The sequence below is a fragment of the Rosa chinensis genome, chromosome 2, assembly GCF_002994745.2.
Source record: "Rosa chinensis cultivar Old Blush chromosome 2, RchiOBHm-V2, whole genome shotgun sequence".
Classification (NCBI taxonomy): domain Eukaryota; kingdom Viridiplantae; phylum Streptophyta; class Magnoliopsida; order Rosales; family Rosaceae; genus Rosa; species Rosa chinensis.
Window position 1 is genome coordinate 57,120,413 of NC_037089.1, and position 21,731 is coordinate 57,142,143.

The following is a 21,731-nucleotide window of genomic DNA, read 5'->3' on the forward strand; positions in this document are numbered from 1 at the left end:
GTTCCTCTCGAGTCTCGCTCAATGGCAATAGTCAGCTTGTCGCGAGCATCCATAGCGTCGCACTCTGCCTTGGTCAGGCGCCGCTCAACATCCACCAACTTGTCTTTGGCCTTCCCCAGCACCCTCTGGAGACCTTGGATCTCCTCCCTCAGCTGCCGCTCAACCCGAGGCTGGTTTGTCACGGTGAGGAACAACTCGTGCAGCCCGACAGACAGATGTCCAAATGCCGAGCTGAATGGTGACTGTTGAACTACGGTCAGGCAGACGGTCTCATCCAATCCGCCAAATCCTAGCCGCTCACAGAGGTGGAAAAGAAACTCCCGCTCGGGGTTGGTCAGGAATTCAACACACGTGCTAAAGGAATCTAGACCGCTCTCCCGCACATCTTCGACAACAGCCACAGTCACCTTCGGCGAGGCCTGTTTTGTCCTCTTCCGCTGACAGGCCCCTATGATCTCTGCGTCGTCTCCCTCCTCTTCTTCATCGGTGTCATTCTGTCGCAGCTTCTTTTGAACCATCTGTGTGGCACCGGCAGCGACAGGCCTCGAGGTCACCTGCGGCTCCAACTCCGCAACGGTAACAGGTTCCTTCCCCAACACTACTCTGTCCTTCTGGGGCCCACAACGGTTGGCAGGCACTTTTTCCCTCACCTTCTCGGGGGCTGCCTGTACCCTGCTCCCCTAGGCAGCCCCGCTATCTGCGCCAGTTCTAGCCTGAACCATGGGCGAACCGTCTACGCTGAGATGAGAGTGGTACAGCATCGGCAGCACCACTGGAGTCTCTGACTGGCTCACCGGCAGTGTCTGTGGATCAACGACGGTTTGCTGAGTCGCCAGCCCAGCGGCGTACATGCTCTCCAAAAAATTATTAATCTCTGAGCGGTCCATGGCTTTAGAAAAGGCATAGTGGCTCGCTTTATTACCCGGCGGAGAATCTATACAAAAACAATGGGTTAGCCTAGAACAAACTGACCTAGGGCACGGATCAGCGAAGGTTACTTACCAAGGGCACGCGTCAACTGTTGATCGACCAACAACTCCCAACCGGTGAGAAGAAGAAGATCAAGTAGGTTGCGATTCTGCCAACAGCCTCTAATCCTTGCCACGCGACACTCTTCCTCGCGTGTCAGGTTATAACGGAAGCCCGCTATAAAAAAAATGAAATAATCATTAGAACAAAATAGAGGAATCATCGTACAAGCAAAACCACCAACTTTAAGCAACGGAGGCTAGCGACAACCTCGGATAGGTTGGAGCTCCGACATAATCCTGAATGTCGACGCCCCATCATTCGACCCCGCTTGATATTCCCACCCCGTGGTAGCAATACAGAAGGTCCCCCGCCAAGGAGACATGGAATCCTTCAGATTCTCGATTAGCTTCGGCGCCCCCTAGTGGCTGCTCAGGTTCACTTGCCCGCTACAACCTTGGCACTTCACATACACGAGTTCATAAAAGTGAAGTACCTCCACCACGGTCGGCCCTTTACATCCTGACAAACACCAGAGCGAGTTCATCGCCATCAATAACCGCCACATGTTAGGACAAATCTGGCCAAATGCGAGGTTGAACTCGCAAACCAAAATTTGCAGATTTGGCAGTAAGGGAAACGTCACTCCCTAGCAGAAGATCTCCTCGTGCACGAGGGCTTTCCCTGCTGGCAGAATTGACGCTCTCTTGTCCTTCATCGGCGGTCGCATATTCACAACCCTAAGGAGGCGAAACACCCGCTTTAGTCTATTCACGGCGGCTACAGTCATCGGCCCGCCCGCCTCGTCCACTGGGGTACCATCGTGAATGACCCAGGCTGACTCAATTTCCTCCCCGCCAACATCTCTCCCATCAGCGGAACCGCTAGCAGCGCTATTGCTCGCTAGCCTTTCCTAGCGCCGATCGCGGGCGGCAGCGTCCTCTCTTGTCCTACAACTCTCCGGTCTCCCACCTCGAGCCATGGCTACATCCCAGGGTACGGTTTGTAAAGGTTCAATGTCTAGCTATTCCGGCAGTGAGGTTCCTGCAGGAGCAGACGGACATAACGAATCAACAAAAATCCTATCCGCAACGTTCAGCGACATTTCAGACCCGGAATCCTCACTGCTCGAGATCTCTACGACACTAGCCATCACAAACCCTAAAACCCAAACCTGTCAGTTCCAACAAGATCTAAACTATCCCTATGTCAGATTGTAGCCAAGAACATCAAGAACGCCCATACGCAGAAAACCCAGAAAGTGCCAAAACAAGAACAAAACGCATATACACTCAAACCCAGATTCGACCATCTAACGAAGCAAAAAGCCTCAACCCCCTGTCAAACACCTAAACCCATCCCTAAACATCATTCTACACCCTCAGAACACACCGGGGAAGGGCATGAATCACTCCAACTACCAAAAACAGAAATTGACAGAAGCAAAAAAAGAAAGAAAAAAAAATAGGGACGAGATTCAGGCTACCAACCTCAAAGATGGAAACTCTGGTGCGCTTGAGGATGCTCGTCTTCTCTTCAAGAGGTCTTCGTCCTCCAAAGATCAATAACTTCACGGAATTGCAGAATCTTCTTCTCGGATCTCAGAGCGAAGCTTGAAGACGACGATATTAGTTCAAAGTGCAAAGTGTTAAACCACTCAGTTTCCCTCCCTTTTATGTCAACATCAAACCAATCTAGGTCGTCCGCTGAAAAAAGACATCGCACGACAGCCGTACACGTGCCCCACGATCGCACTTACTCTCTGGATTCGCCTCGGTTACAAAATCAATAATTACTTGCATTAATGGCGAAGACGCGGGCGTGCTGCGGGGACATTATTCCACACGCTAACCCAATACATGTTGGCCATGTATCGGACGCCGTCAGACGAAGCGTCTATCTTAAGTAACGGTCGAAGAGGAAGATCACCAATCGTCGAGAGTCCCAGCTAAGTACAACACCGCTAGCGGAACTTCTCCCTTCATCTTGGAAGCCAGAGTCTCCGCTAAGCGCAACACTGCTAGTGGAACTTCTCCTTTCATCTTGTAAGCCAGAGTCTCCGCTAAGCGCAACACCGCTAGCGGAACTTCTCCCTTCATCTTGTAAGAGAGAGTCTCCGCTAAGCGCAACACCCCTAGCGGAACTTCTCCCTTCATCTTGCAAACGAGTCTCCGCTACGCGCAACACCACTAGCGGGATTTCTCCCCTTTCACCTTAAAAGCGACAGGCTCCACTGAATGTAACACGAATCGTTGATCTGCAACCAAGCAGGTCCCCACGACACTTCTTACCGCTTTTTATCAGCAGAGGGATTTCCGCCAATGGCGATGCCCAAGGCAACGCTTCATGCTTACGACGACCACCACACGGCGGTACAGTCAAGCTATGTCCCGCCAGGACAAGAGGACAAGTCAACAGTCTACGATGGCCCTGATCAGGCATGTTGACCCCCGCCACCTGGGTATCAAAGATTTGGCTCGCTACCCAATACCCTCTGCTCAGTACAGTTCCCCTCAACAAACAATATACCGACCAAACGGAGGTCTATCCTAACCAGGGAGTGGGGGACTCCTTAGGGGCCTAGTAGGGGCCCACTCGAAAGGGTATAGAGCGTTTGCTCAGTAAGTCCATGGTTGACAACGCACTGACGCTAAATATGCTTTTGCAAGTCTAGCGGAAGTAAAGCTCCGAACCGCTAGGCAACTCCCCAACCAAGATTGCCCTCCTTGACTGGGGACTTGGGGGACTTGTACTTACATGAGCATTTGCCAAAGCATAATTAGCTCTAATGAGCCGCGCTTATACTACCACCAGCAATACCAACTCCCACCAGTGGAGTGACCTACGAAAACACAGCCAAGCAAGCTACCGCCCGAGCCCTCACTCACCCCCAGATCACCGCCAATGCGCCGCGTCAAGATGGCATCAGAAGCTCCAGAAGCTGTGAACTTAAGCATATCAGTCCGACATCGAAAACATGGAAGAGATTAGCCTCTTTCCCACCTATAAAAGGTTCTCTCCTCTCTCCTCATTAATTACGCATTTACTACTTACCTACTGTTATTTTGTCAGTACAAATACATTGACTAACTTGGGCATCGGAGAAGAGAAGACCACCCAACGCGGTCTCCCTCTGACACCCTCTGTATTTCACTTGACAGGTAGCGGAAGCTCTGAGAATATCATAAGTAGCGGTCCGCCCATCGGACCAGCGTTAACCGAGACTTGGGCCACCGCTCAATCTTAGACATTAACACATTCAACTCTTGAACAAGCATATTAGGGTGCTAATGAAAAGTACATCAAACATAATATTTACATCAATGTCATACAAGATTGGCTAGGACTTTCAAACCTAACCCCAACAAACTAAATACTCACTCATAATTAAATACATAAGCTTAAACATATTTATGAACATCAAACTAAAAAGTAGGGATATAGAAGTGACTAGTGGTGATCGAGTTGAGGATGATGTAGATGAACTCATAAAGATATTAACATGGTGCTAATAGTGATGGTGATGGTGATGATGACTCCTCAAGTGATGCTAGACTCTTCTTCCTTCTCCTTGCTTGATGGTGGAGTATGATTTAGATATGATCGAATGATGAAGCTTTATGTATATATGAAATGGAATGGATAGATGGAAAAGATGATGAATTTGGTGGTGGTGGTAATAGAGGTTATGGGAATTTGGTGGTGGTGGTGATGGAGGTTTGTGGAGGAGATGCTAGTGAATTGTGTAGAAAATAGAAAGAGGAAAAGATGTAATAGCTAAGTGTGGGTGATGCCTCTTCAATGGGAGAAATGATGCTTTAATAGATGGAGAGAGAGAGAGAGAGAGAGAGAGAGAGAGAGAGAGAGAGAGGTGTGTGAAATCATCATTAGAAGCAAAAGGGAGCAGTTATAGCCTTGTAAGAAGTATGGAGGTGAAGTATGAGAGTGGTAATAGATCCCAAAACCAAGGAAAAATTGTATGAGAGTGATGGTGTAAATTAAAGTAGGTAATGATGAGTGAGAGATGGTGATTAAACCTAAAACATGATAGATTTTGAAGTGATGATAATGGTGAACTTTTGGGTAATAGGGAGTAGAGATGGTATGGGAGAGATGAAAGAAATATATGGTTGAATTGGAACCAAAAAATAGAATGATAGTGAATTGATATAATGGAATAGATGCTATGTTACTCATCCTTCTTGCTCCTCCATAAATATGACCGGAAAATACATGGCACACTATGAGTGGTGGTGCGACGCTACTTGTACAGCCAAAAGTGGTGGTGCGTAGAAAATTCGCCGGAATTTTACTTTTTTCTCCTCTTGTCAAGATTTTCTACAAAACATGAAATGACCAGTAAACCGGCATTTTGGGTATGAGGCATAACAATATCTTCTGAATAGGTTAAAGCTTTGGCAGGAAGAGAGGCAGTCTGACTAGTTCTTCAGCAAGGCCTTTCTTTGGATATTATTGAGACAAATTCTATCACTCTATGTCATGCTACCAAGCAGACCATACTTCCCTTGTTGGTCATGTGTGTGATGAGATTACCTTTCATCTTCAAGGGATGCTAGGTTATTATTTCACTCATGCTTATCGTTAAACTACTACTGTGACAAGTTAGCTCGTTTTTCTCTTTCTAGTTCTCAGCTTTTGCAATGGGGATATGTAACCCCTCTTTTTATCTGTTGCGATTTCGAAGGAATTGATTTCCTAATTTAATAAGCTTTCAGTTGGTTAAAAAAAAAAAACTGAAATTGAAATTTAATATTCTATTCATCTAAAAATTTACAATGGAAAATTAGAAAAATATCTTATGATCACTGTGAAGGGTTCACTAGGGTGTCCTCATACTTCCATTCATGTGCTTTCCATTCAGGTAGTTGTTGAACAACAACCTGCAATTAAATGAGGAAAGAAACAATTCAACCCAACTAATATATACCTTGATGAAGATAATAGTGACCTCTTCTCTAATTTGTTTAAAGCCATAAAGATACTGAAAGAGGGAATCACAAACCAGCCCCCTGGAGTCAGGTTTCCCTACTGTGGCTTGGCAAGCAAGTCTCCAATTCTTTGGTTTCTGCAATAAGCTCATCAATTAAGGTACAAATACCATTATTTATACATGGATGCAATTTAGTAGAACAGCAATTTATATCTCAATCTGCATACAACTCAAAATCATATTCCCCTTGCACATAACTAGTGATTCTGTATCATCAGAGGAAGCATTTTTTGTTTTTGTATGCACGAACTCTATATAATGCCTTCCTCTCACAACGTGTGTGATTGAGTCTCATCGTTGACGTGTTCAAAATTTTCAATCACTTACTCCTGGTATTTGTTATGCACATATGATGAAATGATCAGTAACAATTTTCAATGACATACCTTTTGAAGGTGTTTCTTTTCTTTGTCTGTCCGAGGGCTCAAGAGCTCCTTTCCTTTAATAACCTGTAGCAGCAAGAAATGGATGATTTGTCAACTCAAATGTAATTGTTTCACTACTTCCATTAAAAGAAAACAATAAATGGAACTTATATATGCATCACATGCAAAGCATAAATTGTAAAAGTTAATTAAGTAATCACCTCCACCATACATGTTCCACAGGTTCCTCCACCACCACAATTCAGCAGAGGTCTAGCCTGAACATGTACATATAGTTCAGTATGGTCCATAGTCCACACAATTCAATACTTCCATCCTACATGATATTCCTAAAGAGCTAGGGAATTGAAACTTACATATGGTCCATACAATTCAATATTTCCATCCAACATTATACTCCTAAGCTTCTGTCCTCCACAGGCTTGACGAAGATGCACATCCGGGGTTTGATCAGGTAGCAACACAGACTATAAAAGGAAAAGTGTATCAAAACATATATAGATAAAAAACAGCATGCACAACCAATGCCACTCATGACATATATGAATTCGATATGATACGACATTACGTACGTTAACAAATGCAAAATCAACCAGAGGAGGTTGTTGTTCTGGTTCAATGGCTTGTGCAGATTCACTACTATTTGGAGCTGTGCTAACTGCTCTTATTTTCCCTCCGGAGAAAGTGAGGGACTTGGGAGTTGAATGGGAGGTGGTAATGTTGTGACTGATCAGGTTAGAAGGGATGGGTGAGCAAAATGATGAACCACAAGAGCTCAACTGGAGAGTACCCATTTTGATATTTGGAAAGACACAAAAAAATTTCAGGTAGGATATAGTTGTGCTGCTACTGATGAACTGGAATTTGTTGCATTTGATGTGTGGTGGCTCTTAGGAATTACCTTATCTGAAACAAGGTATCTGGGCCAAAAATAAAAATTCAGCTAAATTTACAAAAAGGCGCTAGAAGGAGGGTTCGAACCTCCGACCTTGTGGTTAACAGCCACACGCTCTAACCAACTGAGCTATTCCAGCTCGTTGGTGTAGTGAGCAGAACTAAATTTATTTATACCGTTAAATTTGACAGTTTTTTACTTTCCCAAATGTAGCTCACCTCAGCTCGGTGATTATGAACTTTTCGAGTAATCTGAGATTACTTCAGAGCTGAACAAGCCAAGATGAGCTTGAAGCTTGAGCTTGTTTCATAATCTTCGGGTTAAAGCTTTCAAAAAAGTTTCAGAGTCAGTGGAGCTTGAGCTTATAATAAATGGTGATCGTCTTGGTACATGTCCCTTTTCTAATGTACCGTTGTTGTGCAACTGTAATTAATGTAGGTTATTATTGTATGCTCCAAATTTAAATAGTAAATATTGAAATTTAATGATTAATATTGTAATCACATAACACATATTTTAAACGTCTAAAAATTCTACAAAAGTGAATTAAAACAAATGTGCGATTTATCAAACTAACTACTAATTCAACAATTTGAAACATCATAAATGTTCATTAATTCTCGAACTATCAATAAGGTCTCTTGAATGGTCATAGAATTCCATGTCAAAGATGTAGTGATCGAGTCATGTACCTTTTCTAACAAGGAATATTTCTATCAATAAGGTCTCTTGAATGGTCATAGAATTCCATGTCAAAGATGTAGTGATCGAGTCATGTACCTTTTCTAACAAGGAATATTTCAATTCTTCTGATCAGATTTGATGGATTGGGTCAAAAATCGACCCTACCCAAAGTCCAATACCCTGCTAAAACCCCCCAAAACGTATACACAAAGCAAGTCGCAAAATGCAAGTCTCAAACCTTCGTCTCCTCTTGTTTAGCCCTTTCGTCCCGCCTCTCTCACTCTCACCCCTTAAACCCTCTTTCTCTCTCTTCCCCAAATCAAAGCCTTACTCTCTCCTCACCGCCCTCGCCTCCGCCTCCTCCTCCCACCCAAAACGACGCCGTCCCATTCCCTACAGGTCTCCAGGACCCAGAAGCAAAAGCACGCTCAGACACCGAGACAAAGCAATGGAGGATAAGACCGAGTCCGTTTCGTTCAACAAGAGAAGAGCGGAGGGTCACGACAAGAATGAAAGACCCAAGAAGAATCTCCAGAGGAAAGTCCGAGCTCTCAATCCTACCAATACCATAGCTTATGTCCAGGTATGTAAAGCCTTTGCCTTTCTGGGTTTTTTTTTTGGGTCTATAGTTAACAGTAAAATCTGTAATTGCTTGCATTGGTTTCTGGGTTGTGTTCCTTTCTTTAGATTCTGGGTAAGTATTAGGATTTTATCTCATGTGGATAATAGCTTTTGAGTGACTGACCTCTGAGGTAAGTTCAAATGGTAAAAAAGAAGTATTTTCTACTCTGACATTCGAAAAGTTGCAATCTTTTGTCACATAAGCATGGAGTGTGTGAGGAGATTATATTAACTGAACAATGAGACAGCGACTTGATATGAAGAAGTGGGAAATGCAGGTCGGTGGGACTTGGGATTTTCGAGGGGGAGTAAATTTGGTAGTTACAATAGGCAATGGGATTCTAGGAACTGGGGTTGTTGCTTAGGAGTAGGAATTGTTTGTGTTTATGTTTTGAAGTTTGGGGGGGTTGGATATTGGAAAGTTTGGCTTCTACTTTGAAATTTTGTTTGTGGCTTCAGTTTTGGATTTCCATTTGTTATCTCATCCGAGTTCATTTGTGAAATAAGAATGTTACGATTTTGACTTGCTCCAAAGTTGATTCTTGGATGATAATTCAAAGGGAAAGGAACGAGCCGGAGGATTTCTAAATATAGGTGGATGCCGGTTGTTGGATCAGATTAGTGATGATGAGTTGGAATTGAGAAAGGTTACTAATTTGGTTTATTTAGGAGGAAGATTTACAGCATTATGCATGCTGAATGGAGAGTTTTTGAAATCTAAAATGGTTTTCACGTCTCTTGAAATTTAGAAAGCAATATGACATTGGTCACTGATTTATATCTATGGTATGCGGTGCAATAGACAAGGTTTTTCTATCAAGTTTGTATTTGAGTTTTTATTTATTTATTTTTTCCATTTTTACTTTTGAGGAAAAAAATTTGAGTTGTGTGTGGGCTAATAATTGTGGCCATGCTTCTACTTGCTGCAGTTTCTAGGGACTGGAATGGATACTCTGGATACATCTCCTTCAGTGTTGCTATTCTTTGACAAGCAAAGATTTATTTTCAATGCTGGAGAGGTAAGTTTTGTAGTAATGAAAGGTGATCATTCAAGTACTATTTCTACAAAATAGTACTTTCAAATCAATGATGATTCCTTTTTATGTTGTATGCTTCCTCCTTAGTCCTTACTATACAACTCTCACTGCAGGGATTGCAAAGGTTCTGCACAGAGCATAAGATTAAGTTGTCAAAGGTATAAGATATCAGAAACCTTTACGCATTTTCTGCTGTTGGAATGAATATATGAAGTTTCTTCCTATATTACAATGCCTTACTAGCGTTCTTGATTTTCTTTAGATAGATCACATATTTCTCTCTCGTGTCTGCTCAGAGACTGCCGGTGGAATTCCAGGTTTGTTTCTTGATAGATCAAATATGATGCTTGTTTCTTTCTAAGTTATTACCAGTAACATTTGTGTTAACTCTGTATGATGATGACTTTAAGCAATAGTATTGTTTCTCCATATCTACATTGGTTGCTAAAAGAGATTTGTTGCTGGCTGTGAATCGCTCAACTTTTACTTTTTCTCACAGGTTTGCTGTTGACTTTGGCTGGCATGGGTGAAGAAGGAATGTCTGTAAGTATGATAGATTGACTTCCTATGTATTTCCTTATTTACTTCATTTAATTAATTTAAGATGGATTGAGTTCTCCCAAATAAGTTTATTTAGTTTTTCAGGAAACCAAGATGTGATTTTAATTCATTGTTGCTGTTGCTTTGAAGGTTAATGTGTGGGGTCCATCAGATCTGAAGTATTTGGTTGATGCCATGAAGTGTTTCATTCCAAATGCTGCCATGGTTCACACTAGGAGCTTTGGGCCCACACATGGTTCTGTGGGGGGTCCTATGGCTGATGAAACTCAGTTTACAGATCCCATTGTTCTTGTTGACGACGAAGTTGTCAAATTATCAGCCATTCTTCTACGACCAAGTTTCTTGGAAGGGTCTCATCTGCCGAATGGAGTACCCATCATGCAGAATCCTAGAGAAAAGGTCATTGATGATAGTATGGATCATGCTTCAGAACCCATTAGTCCAAATGGCAGAAGTATGCTTACTGGAAAGCCTGGTGACATGTCTGTAATCTATGTCTGTGAATTACCTGACATCAAAGGGAAATTTGACCCTGCGAAAGCGGTGGCTTTAGGTCTTAGACCAGGGTCAAAATATCGGGATCTGCAACTTGGAAACTCAGTGAAGTCAGATTACCAGAACATCATGGTTGGTTCTGAAAAATGAAATACAGATTAGCATATTTATTCTGCTTGCAGTGTTTTAATATAAATGAGTTTATATGTGTTATTTTCTTAGGTTCATCCAAGTGATGTAATGGGGCCCTCTGTTCCTGGTCCTATTGTACTCCTCGTCGACTGCCCAACTGAATCTCATTTGCAGGAGTTGTTATCCGTACAATGTCTCAGTAGTTATTATGCAGATTCCTCAGGCCCACCTGAGAATGCTAAGGTTGTCACTTGTGTGATTCATTTGAGTCCTGCATCTTTAATAAGCAGTTCTAATTACCAGAGCTGGATGAAAAGATTTGGTTCAGCCCAACATATCATGGCTGGACATGAAAGGTGACTTGCTTTATTTTTGCAAATTATCATCTAGGAGCTTATATCTGCTCACCATATTGAAAATCGCTCCTGGATTCTCTTGCTTTTTTCAGGAAGAATGTGGAGATTCCAATTCTAAAGTCAAGTGCAAGAATTGCAGCTCGACTCAACTATCTATGTCCACAGTTCTTTCCAGCTCCAGGTTTCTGGTCTCTTCAGCAGAGTGATTGCTTAGCACCAGAGTCCACTGCTTCTAGTGAGGTATGTAAAAAACTAAAAATGTATTTGCTGGAGGATGAGTAATGCTATTATAGTTGTTCTTTTTAGAATTTTGGGCTAATTTTGGTTTCATTGTGCCAGGGTTCTGTTTGTGAAAGCATTTCTGCTGAAAACCTCCTCAAGGTATGAATGGTTATTTACTTACATGCAACTGGTGAATTAGATTTCGCGGCAGAAACTCTACTCTCTCTCTCTCTCTCTCTCTCTCTCTCTCTCTCTGTTTTTTTCATTCTTGATGCAATGCTTTCCTTCTTTAAGGTAAAAGTTGTTACCTAAAATTTCATCAAGTAGAATAGTCCTTGAAGTCCTTAATTTTCAGTTGTTTAGGAATTGCTACTCTTCATTTTGTTAAATTAAGTAGAATAGTCCTTGAAGTCCTTAATTTCAGTTGTTTAAGAATTGCTAGTCTTCATTATGTTAAATTATCTAATTTAAAATGAGTAGTTTAGATGATATAACTTACAAATTCTTTCTCACAGCCAAGTTTTATATAGGAATAGTTCATTGGTTCAACCTGTTATCTAGAAACTTGAGGCGGGAGTACACTTCTTGTGCATGCATTTGTACTTATCACCCTACATATCTTCAGTTGAGTTGAGAGACATCTGTGAATGGCAGTCTAGAAAGAATTCAACTTTTTGGGATTTTGTTCCTGAGAGATTTTAGAACAATGTTTTCATGTCACTTGTGTTGTTTCTCCCTCTCTTCTTTTAATTTGTCATAGAGTAATTAGACCTGTGTTTGGTTCATCATGCCTTAGTTTCTTCTGCAGCATTGTAATCACTTTACTAATGTACAAATGTTAATAACTGCAATTTTCTGCTTGTTGAATAGTTCACTTTGCGGCCATATGCTCATCTTGGATTAGATCGGTCTGTTATTCCAAGTAAGGTGGCTGCCGCAGATGTTATTCATGACTTGCTTTCAGAGAATCCAGAGGTTGTAGATGCTGCCCAATGTGTTAGCCAGTTCTGGCGTCAGTCCACAGAAACAAGGGAAGAGGTAAATTTTGTGCAAGAAGATACAGTAATGGTTGAGGAGCCATGGTTTAGTGAGAATACACTTCCTAGTTGCTTGGAGAATATAAGGAGGGATGATTTGGAGATAGTTCTTCTAGGAACTGGATCTTCTCAGCCATCTAAATATCGCAATGTCAGTGCTATCCATATCAACCTTTTCTCCAATGGAGGTTTGCTTTTAGATTGTGGCGAAGGAACCCTAGGACAGCTGAAAAGAAGGTACCACCATCCAAATTTTAGCAACGCATTTACTACTATTGTAAGTCTTATCCTTTTTCTCTCTTAAGATATGACTGCTAATGTACATTGACAACAGATATGGTGTAGAGGGTGCTGATAATGCTGTGAGAGGTCTTCGATGTATATGGATTTCTCATATTCATGCTGATCACCATACGGGATTGGCAAGAATACTTGCTCTGCGACGTACTTTGTTGAAGGGAGTGCCTCATGAACCACTACTTGTAGTTGGACCAAGACAGCTAAAGAGATATTTGGATGCATACCAAAGACTTGAAGATTTAGATATGCAGTTCCTTGATTGTAAGCACACCACAGAAGCGTCTTTAAATGCTTTTGAGGGTGCTACTGAATCAAATAAACGTCACTCCTCTCCTGGAAAAGATAGGCAACAGAAAGTTGATTCTACTCTATTTGCTAAAGGATCTCGTATGGAGAGCTATTGGAAGAGACCTAATAGTCCAGTTGACGATGGTGTGGTTTTTCCAATTCTAAAGAGTTTGCAAAAATTGCTTAGCGAAGCTGGACTGGAAGCCTTGATTAGTGTTCCTGTCATGCACTGCCCACAGGCATTTGGTGTTGTCTTGAAGGCTTCAGAGAGAATGAATAGTGTTGGAAAAGTGATACCAGGGTGGAAGCTTGTGTACTCTGGTGATACTAGGCCCTGCCCGGCACTTACAGAAGCATCTCGTGGTGCAACAATTCTTATACATGAGGCAAGTTATTTACATGTACTTTTACATTCTTTAGTTTGTAGAATCTGTAATATAACCAGACTGTGAATACTGTGAGAAGGAAGAGGATGGTAGTTGATAATTGCACTTGTGATTGTTGCAGGCAACGTTCGAGGATGGCATGGTGGATGAGGCCATAGCAAGAAACCACAGCACAACCAAGGAAGCCATAGAAGTAGGGAACTCTGCAGGTGTTTATCGCATCATCCTTACCCACTTCAGCCAGCGATACCCAAAAATCCCAGTATTTGACGAGACACACATGCATAAGACATGCATTGCATTTGACCTGATGAGTATTAACATAGCTGATTTGCCAGTTCTACCAAAAGTACTTCCATACTTGAAAATGCTCTTTAAAAACGAGATGATAGTCGATGAATCAGATGAGATGTTCGATGCTGCAAGTGTTGCTTCTTAGTAACAATTATTCGATTTTCTTTTTCCTTGTAATTCCCCATCAATTTTGTAATCCTTAGTATTTTTCCTATAACATTCTTGTAATCTGTGTATATCATTCAATTTTGAGAGAGCACTTCTCAACCAAGGTCTTTTCTTTGAATGATTATGGAGTTATTAGTCGTATGTGTAAGAAACTGAGATGAAATGTAAATTCCAGTCTGTTACCTACACAAGTGATTAGAACCACGGTTGGACCTCATATCATATGGTGGGTAAGAGTGACAGTTAACCAGTTGGAACTACAGCTGTCAGTTTCCTTTTTTAGTTAACTAACTTTTTCAGCTTCTGTTTTGGTTAACAAACTTTTTAATTTTATTTTTTGTTATGCTCTAAACTAAGCAAACGGTCCGGCATAGAAAAGCAAACAGACATACCTAGGAAAACGCTGATTTATGGTCAATTCAAGTCGTTCAAGACTTCAAGCAAGTCTAAAGTTTCTTCTAAAAAAAAAAAGGAAGGTATATAAAGTTGAAAATGACGCATTTAACTTTTACATGATTGAAATCAGTGGCAGGAAATTTCCTTCCTTTTGGGATGATGAAATACAACCAAATGTCTCAGCAGTGTTTTTGAAGCAGGAAATTTCCTCTATGCTGTTGTAAATCGTAATAAACAGTGAGCTTGTCTTTCATGATAAAGAGAAACTATAGGAAAAGGGAAAAAAAAAAGGAAGGGGGTAATTCTCTTTTCACCATCATTTGGGTGTTGCCTTGGGACACAAATCAAAAGCTTGGTGGTCGAACTCATTCGGTTGGACCGGAGAAAGACTAAAATTAAAGATCAATATTATGCAAGATAGATTATAAGGGAAAGTTCTATAGTATATCAGATCATGTAAACCTAGTTGGCGGAGAGGTAAACTAGTTCAATACAGGGATAGTAGGATGCAAACTAATTTTATCAATGCATGCATGAACTTAGTTTACCTCGAAATCAAATTAGTCTATTTGATGTATTATGGACAAACCAATTTATAAGATATCCTCTTTGCAAACAAGTCAATTAAACTGAAAATTACTTACTGTGCATTTCATGACGATTATGTACCATGATTCAAAATATAGGGCTCATCTAATACCATGATTTTGTACCTTACTAGGTTGATGAGCAATAAGTTTCTGATTTTAAGATGTGACCCACATTCATTCCAATTCTCTTTTTGTGTTAGTAAATGTAAGGAAAAAATGTTTCGAAATCGATTCTCTTTTTCTAACACTCATTCTGAGTAGACCTCACGTTTTATTGAGTTTTTCACATGAAACGATTCGATATAGACGCGGTAGGATTTTAATTTTTTATTCCTAAACCGGTGGGCCCTTATAGTAAAAAATAAATAAATAAATAAAAAATTACAAAAGGACCGGTGGAGCATGATGGAACTAATGGACTTGTCAAGCCTGTGGTGCACCAATTTGAGCGCACATCAAATTCGCAGACAGGTGGGTGTGCGTGAGTCTCCCCACTTATTGCACATCAAACTCTCTTCTTCTTCTTCTTCTTCCTCCACCTCCTCCTCCTCCTCCTCCCTCCCTCCTCATTTTTCACATTCCCCCAAAACTACTTCCATAACCTCTCTCTTCCTCTAAAACCCTAATCAAATCCTCAGCGCCAATCGGACAAATTAATCACTCGCCCCTCTCCAATCCAATCCAATTATCTGAGCAAAAGCCTGGTTCTTTCCACGCCTGCGATCCAATTCCGAGGGGCCAGGCGCTATTGGATCGGATCCGTTCCGAGCTCAATTTGAGGGCTTTGTGTTTTCGATTTCCTAAGTTCGGGGGGTTTTGCGTGTTTGGATTGGGAACCATGGATTCGAGTCGGAGAGCTGTGGAGTCGTACTGGAGGTCTCGGATGGTCGATGCGGCTACGTCGGACGAAGACAAGGTCGCTCCAGTTTACAAATTGGAGGAGATTTGCCAGCTGCTCAGGTCCTCGCCTGGCAGTATCGTCAAGGAGATGTCTGAGTTTGTGTTCAAGCGTCTCGACCATAAAAGCCCTATTGTTAAACAGAAGGTATCCTCTTTCTTCTTCTTCTTGCTCTGCATGGCCTCTTTATTATTTTCAGGTAGATTTTCAGATAGATCTTCAGGTCTGTGCTGCATTTTTGGGCTATTGAGATCGAAATAATGGGTTCATATGATGTGAAATAATGTTAAGAATTGAAAATTAGATGATGCGAAAAACTTTAGGCTGGTTGTATGTGACTTTTCAGCTGGATTTTCTTGTTGTTTTGTGCATGTCATAACCATGCTTACTGAGACTAGAGGATTCAAGTGTTGAGCTATTTAGTGACTTTGCTTTTAGTAATGGCTTCTGTTTATCAATTGTCTCATAATGAGTGATAGAATTGGGTTTGTCGAACTCTGTGTCAATTGTAGCGGTTTGGTTAGTTTCTACAACCGGAAACATTTAGAAATAATCTTTATGAATGGCAGTTGTGAATATGTCTTTGTTTTCCCTGCAAATTGTTATCCACAATTGTTGTGTTAAAACTGTTGTTGACACTATGAAGCTCAAAATTTCTGTAGGCTCTGCGATTGATAAAATATGCGGTGGGAAAGTCTGGTGTAGAGTTCAGGAGAGAAATGCAGAGACATTCAGTGGCTGTGCGCCAGTTATTTCACTACAAGGGACAGCCAGATCCTTTGAAAGGAGATGCACTTAATAAGGCTGTGCGGGACACTGCTCAGGAGGCTATTGCTGCCATCTTTTCAGAGGAAAGTAAGCCCGCACCTGCAGAAGATCTTAACAGACGAATTCAAGGTTTTGGGAATACAAACTATGAAATGCCAACAGAGGAAAAGAAATCGTTTATTAGTGAGGTAGTTGGTCTTGGAAGTGCATCTATCAAGCAGGGGTTTAGTACTTTCACCCAAGGTCAGTCGTTTAAAAAGAATGACAATGGAAGCTACAAGAGTCCTAATCTTCATAGGTCATTGACTATGGAAGGGAAAGCAGATAAATATGAACCATTTCAGTATCCCAATCAGACTCAGAGTAGTTTTGAAAATTCAAAGAATGTGGCTAATGGACCCTGGGGTGAGGACTCAAGGTCAACCAAGCCTGAACTAACTAATGGAGATTCTAGTTCAAGTTATAGAGAGAGTAAGACCCGTGAGGAGAGGTTGTTGGAGACCATTGTAACGTCAGGTGGTGTACGCTTACAACCCACTCGAGATGCTATTCAGGTTTTCCTTGCAGAGGCGGCGAAATTGGATGCAGTAGCATTAAGTCTTGCCCTTGAATCAAAGCTCCAATCTCCATTGTGGCAGGCATGCTTTTTATACTTATTTTATGGCTTTAATTCTTTTGGATAGTGCATGAACATATTTGCACACATAATCTTAAGATTCTTTTATGTGTGTGTGTGTGTGCGTGTGTGTATTTTATTTTTTTTCCAGCACAAGAAAATTTATTAAAAGAGAAACACGTTCTATATTTGATGCTTGAGCTTTGTCTTATGTCTAATACTTTTTTGCTTACCTTTTTATGGCCTTTTTTGTTTTCAGGTGCGCATGAAAGCTATCTGTGTTCTTGAGTCAATATTGAGGAGAAAGGATGATGAGAATTTCTCAATTATTGAATCCTATTTTATTGAGAACAGAGATGCTGTAGCGAGATGCTCAGAGTCTCCCCAAGCTTCTTTGCGAGAAAAGGCTAACAAGGTATTCATTTTTTCTTATAATATAGTAGCTACGAGCTTTTTTCATCAATTCGCTGTTTATAAAGATGGGAAATAATCTTAAATCATGTAATATTTGATATACCAAAAAATGATACTTTGTATAATCTTCTTGCAACTCAATCACCGTGTCAACTGTTGTGGTCCTTTCCTAGTAATCATCACTGCTCAATCAAATAGACAATAGTAAATGTAACTGGAATTATGAAATATAGATCATCTTCCATAGCAGGCCCAAGGATTTCTCTGTTAGGGTGATAAAAGAAGTGGAATGTATGTAATGGTTGTTCATATTGGTGAACAAAAATTTGGGGTTTAGGTGTGGGCAACCTGATTGAGAGGCCACAAGTAGCTTTGAAGTTGTCTGAAACTAACTCTGGCATATGGTGATTAGACTGCAAATCGATGGGATGCAAACCAAACCGGTTCAAGCCGTCATCCATGTGAAGATATTTTCACGGTTATTTCTCTTTCCAACAGTGCTGTAATTTTGGGTTGGCTAATTGGGAGAGGGTACGTTTCTACGAGGATGGTTGGTTGGAGGAATGTCCATCAGAAGTGTCGTATCCTAGACTGTTCTTGCTGAGTAGACATCGTGAGGAACATATCACCAGGCTATGGATGTTTCTTCATTACATTAGAACTGTAATTTTGGTCTTATGCGACATCCTAGTGATATGGAGTTGAGCTGGAGGTGCTGCTTGGGTAATTAGAAGGCCTTGCATGTTTCCTTCAAGAGTGGATTCTAGAAGATGAAGTTAGAAGGGTCAAGTTTGTTCTCTCTTGCAAATGATTCAGCAACTTCTCATGTGGGGAATCCTCTCTCTTTCCTTATTTTCAGATGTGGAAATCCAATGTCTCTCCAAAAGTTAGAATTCTTGCTTGGTTGGTGGCTCACAAGGGTTGACACTTTTGAGCAAGTTCAACAGAGCAATCCTCTTATCTGTTTTCTCTCGTTGGTGCATCTTATTTAACACCAGAAGGAGATTATATGGATCATGGATTTCTACACTGTCCTTTTTCTATTCAATTGTGGTGTTTGGAGACAAGCTAGGTCGGTTATCCCAGACTCCAGAGGGTGGTTTGAGTGTGGTGTATTGAGTTTCTAGCTTTGGGTAAAGGCATTGTGGGGATGCTTGTCACAGTTTCTTGGGTTATTTTGATGGAGCTACGGTTTCAGGATTATAAGGGGGTTGAACCGGAAGAACTTAGGGACCTCTTGTGTTTTTGCTTTAGTTCCTCTTGATTTTAGTGACTACCCGCTTTTATCTATCATGTTGGACACGCCAGGTGCTGTGAAGTGATGATTACTTTTGCTTTTGATTTTTTTATATTTTGTCTACTTCGTAGAGAGATCTTTGATTTCTCTCTTTCTTTCAGTTGTGGCCCTGTGTATCTCTGTTGCTTAAATAAAATCTTGTTTCTCCAAAAGAAATAACAATGCACATTGAACAAACAATAAATAGAAAACAACCAGAAGAAAAAGAAAAGAAAAAGGAAATGTGCTGAGGAATGATTTCATATGATTTTTGAAATTGAAAGGATTCTGCATCAATAATTCTTGATGTCTCATAAATAATTGGTATTCTGCTGTTCGATTATTTTGTCATTTGTGTTGCAGTTTACTTCGCGCCTCATGTAAAATAGAACCTGTAGATTTCCATTGTGACTTTTTCATCTTCATATTCTCATAACTTGCTTTGAATGCATTTGTCTGGATGAATTTGTGCTTGATAATATGCAGAATATGTTAATCATCGGAGACTTTATATGCCATTTAAAGCTTGTGTGTGTGCGCACGCGCATCTATTTTACATGAATCTATGAATGTATATCTAATTTGAGAAGACAGGGTTCGGTCATGCAGTTGAATGAACATTATTTTTTTTATTTGCAGGTTATAAACCTCTTAGGTGGAGAACAGACAGGAAGTGTGGCAGGTAATTCTGAAGAGCGTGGGAAGGCTCAGACTACTGCCGTTGTTCAGATGCCTGACCTGATAGACACTGGTGATCTAGATGATTACCATGGAACAGATGCTGCAGAGAACCAAAATGAGCAAGTCATCGCAAACTTAACTGCACCACCCCAACTAATAGATGATTTATTTGGAGATGCCCAAGTGAATGTCGTAAGCACCAGTGAACTGAAAAATGAGGATGATCCCTTTGCTGATGTCTCATTCCACACTAATGAAAGTAAAGAACATGTAGATGATCTCTTCTCTGGGCTTACGATTGATGATAAACTAGATGCTCAGGAGGATGCTATCGGAGGACAGAAAAATGGATCCGAAATATTTGATATTTTTGGTCCTAATCCTGAACTTCTTCATGAGCAAGATCATACTAATAATTTGAACAATTTAATGGTTGGTTTATCTATTGATAAAGATGCCTCTAAGATGGAGCAAAAGGGAACCTCTCCTGGAATAGTATCTGATAGTCTTTTGTCAGACTCAAGTAGTCAACCCAGCCATCAGGTCTCCACGAATGCTTGGAGTGGAATTCTCAATTCTCAAACAGAACGGGCAAGTGAAACTCCAATATTTCCTCCAGGTGCTATTCCTTACAATGTACCTCCTGGCTTTATGTTCAACCCAGCCTTTTCTTCTCAGCCAATAAATTATGGTGCCATGGGAAGTCTCTTTGCTCAGCAGCAATTCCTAGCGACAATGTCTAATTTCCAACACCTTGGGAACCTCAATGCTCAAAATCCAAACTTAAGTCAAGTTGCTGGAACAAATGGAGGATATAATCCAGCACTTCCTGATATATTCCAGGCAAATCATCTGAATCAAGCTCCTAGTTCAATGATGAACAGTGCCAAGAAAGAGGATAGCAAAGCGTTTGATTTTATCTCAGTAAGTTTGATACCTGAAACTTGATGGTGCATGGTTATAGTTTCTTCATCATGATGGTGCATGGTTATATATATTGGACTTGGAGTGATGTAGTATCAAATTATGAGTTGTTCACAAGTATAGAAAGTAGGTATCATGTATTGGATGACAGATGCAATAATGAGTTGAATGGATACATAAGGGGAAAAAGGAAAAAAGTGCTTGATTCAGATATCTACAAAGCGATGCAGGAAAATTTTCTTTCGTGAATGCATGATGAATTACTATGTCCTTCTCACATGCTTATATGCAGTTATTGGTTTTCTTATTTTGTGTTATGTTTTGTAGGACCATATTGCTGCTGCTCGTGATCCCAAGAGGGTAGTCTAAGGTTTTCATATTGTGTTTCAAAGCAGCAGGTCAGTCTCTTAGAAACAAAATGGAGCAATTATGTTGAAAGGAGCAAGTAGTTTGCTGTGAAAAGGAACATTTGCACATGTTGCTGAACTTATTTCCTTGACGAGTCAATGCAGTGATAAGGGCAAATTATCTAGGACCGCGGATGAAAATAGTATACATATTTCTCTTCATTTTCCAGATTCAGAGGGTGAAGAGAGCGAGCATGTTCTGTAGTTAGCTTTGCTAGTTTTTTTATTGTAATGCAGGCGCAGATTGCAGCCCTCTTGTAATGGATTTGTAGAGTGCCTTTTTCCCTCCCTCCCCCCCCCCCCCAACAACCAAGCCGTTTTCTCTATTACTTTTCCTCCTTTTTTTTACTTACCTTTGTCTCATCTCCCAGAAAAAATACTTGTGGTATATGCATTTGGATATATAGAAAAGGAATAAGAGAACAGTAAACTTAGGTGGTTCTCTCTCTGTATTGTGTTTATGGGAATGCCTTTTTATGTGAAATAGAATTGAGAGGGAACGGCCAAATTGGATTGCAAATTTACATCTGAAATATTGGTTCACATTTCACGGGTGCCTTTTGTGGTTTTTTTTCCCTTTTCTTTTCTTTTTTCCCTTTCTAGTAGAAATAATATTATAATTTAAAATGTACCACTAGTCCAGTGATTTATTTCTATTTTTTATGTGCCCAAGAGTTTGGGAAGACACCAAGGACTGCTGTCGATCCTATACCATATAAATTGCATAGACATTCCATTTAGCTTTCCAGAAACTATATTCATCCTGTGCAGCAACTCGTAGAACTCTGGTAAGATGAGGTTTACTTGCGTGAAATAAGCAGATTTCCAGATTCCCAAATAAACCAGGAGATCAAGAAATTTTTGCAAGGCACTCTTTCAGTGCCCTCCCTTCATCTACCAATGTTTGCAAAGTGCCGAT

General features: G+C 40.9%; 3 protein-coding genes and 1 non-coding gene across 6 annotated transcripts; 2 read left to right on the forward strand and 2 right to left on the reverse strand.

Moving 5' to 3' along the window:
- Positions 1–5,724: 5,724 nt before the first annotated feature.
- LOC112189766 (photosynthetic NDH subunit of subcomplex B 3, chloroplastic) lies at positions 5,725–7,277 on the reverse strand. 2 transcript variants are annotated; one of them, XM_024329115.2, is made up of 6 exons: positions 6,939–7,253; positions 6,723–6,833; positions 6,567–6,623; positions 6,367–6,429; positions 5,993–6,055; positions 5,725–5,870 (listed from the first exon to the last, which is right to left on the reverse strand). In XM_024329115.2, the coding sequence occupies exons 1-6, from the start codon at positions 7,158–7,160 to the stop codon at positions 5,793–5,795; spliced, it is 594 nt and encodes a 197-aa protein (XP_024184883.1). In that variant the 5' UTR covers positions 7,161–7,253; the 3' UTR covers positions 5,725–5,792. The 2 variants fall into 2 exon arrangements, with proteins under 2 accessions (XP_024184883.1, XP_040371142.1); XM_040515208.1 differs by lacking the exon at positions 6,567–6,623 and having other exon boundaries at positions 6,939–7,277.
- Positions 7,278–7,326: 49 nt separating this feature from the next.
- On the reverse strand, positions 7,327–7,400 carry TRNAN-GUU. The gene has a single exon. It is a non-coding gene; the product is annotated as a tRNA-Asn (tRNA).
- A 722-nt stretch (positions 7,401–8,122) lies between these two features.
- On the forward strand, positions 8,123–14,033 carry LOC112188404 (tRNase Z TRZ3, mitochondrial). Of its 2 annotated transcripts, XM_024327513.2 has the most exons (12): positions 8,123–8,528; positions 9,496–9,585; positions 9,717–9,761; positions 9,866–9,920; positions 10,103–10,146; positions 10,294–10,791; positions 10,882–11,147; positions 11,240–11,387; positions 11,487–11,528; positions 12,240–12,643; positions 12,741–13,380; positions 13,502–14,033. In XM_024327513.2, the coding sequence occupies exons 1-12, from the start codon at positions 8,169–8,171 to the stop codon at positions 13,817–13,819; spliced, it is 2,910 nt and encodes a 969-aa protein (XP_024183281.1). In that variant the 5' UTR covers positions 8,123–8,168; the 3' UTR covers positions 13,820–14,033. The 2 variants fall into 2 exon arrangements, with proteins under 2 accessions (XP_024183281.1, XP_024183282.1); XM_024327514.2 differs by lacking the exon at positions 8,123–8,528 and having other exon boundaries at positions 9,493–9,585; positions 9,870–9,920.
- Positions 14,034–15,270: 1,237 nt separating this feature from the next.
- On the forward strand, positions 15,271–21,320 carry LOC112186124 (protein MODIFIED TRANSPORT TO THE VACUOLE 1). The gene is made up of 5 exons (XM_024324480.2): positions 15,271–15,873; positions 16,389–17,132; positions 17,370–17,525; positions 19,440–20,405; positions 20,733–21,320. Exons 1-5 carry the CDS (start codon positions 15,667–15,669, stop codon positions 20,772–20,774), a joined length of 2,115 nt encoding a protein of 704 aa, XP_024180248.1. The 5' UTR covers positions 15,271–15,666; the 3' UTR covers positions 20,775–21,320.
- Positions 21,321–21,731: the final 411 nt, after the last annotated feature.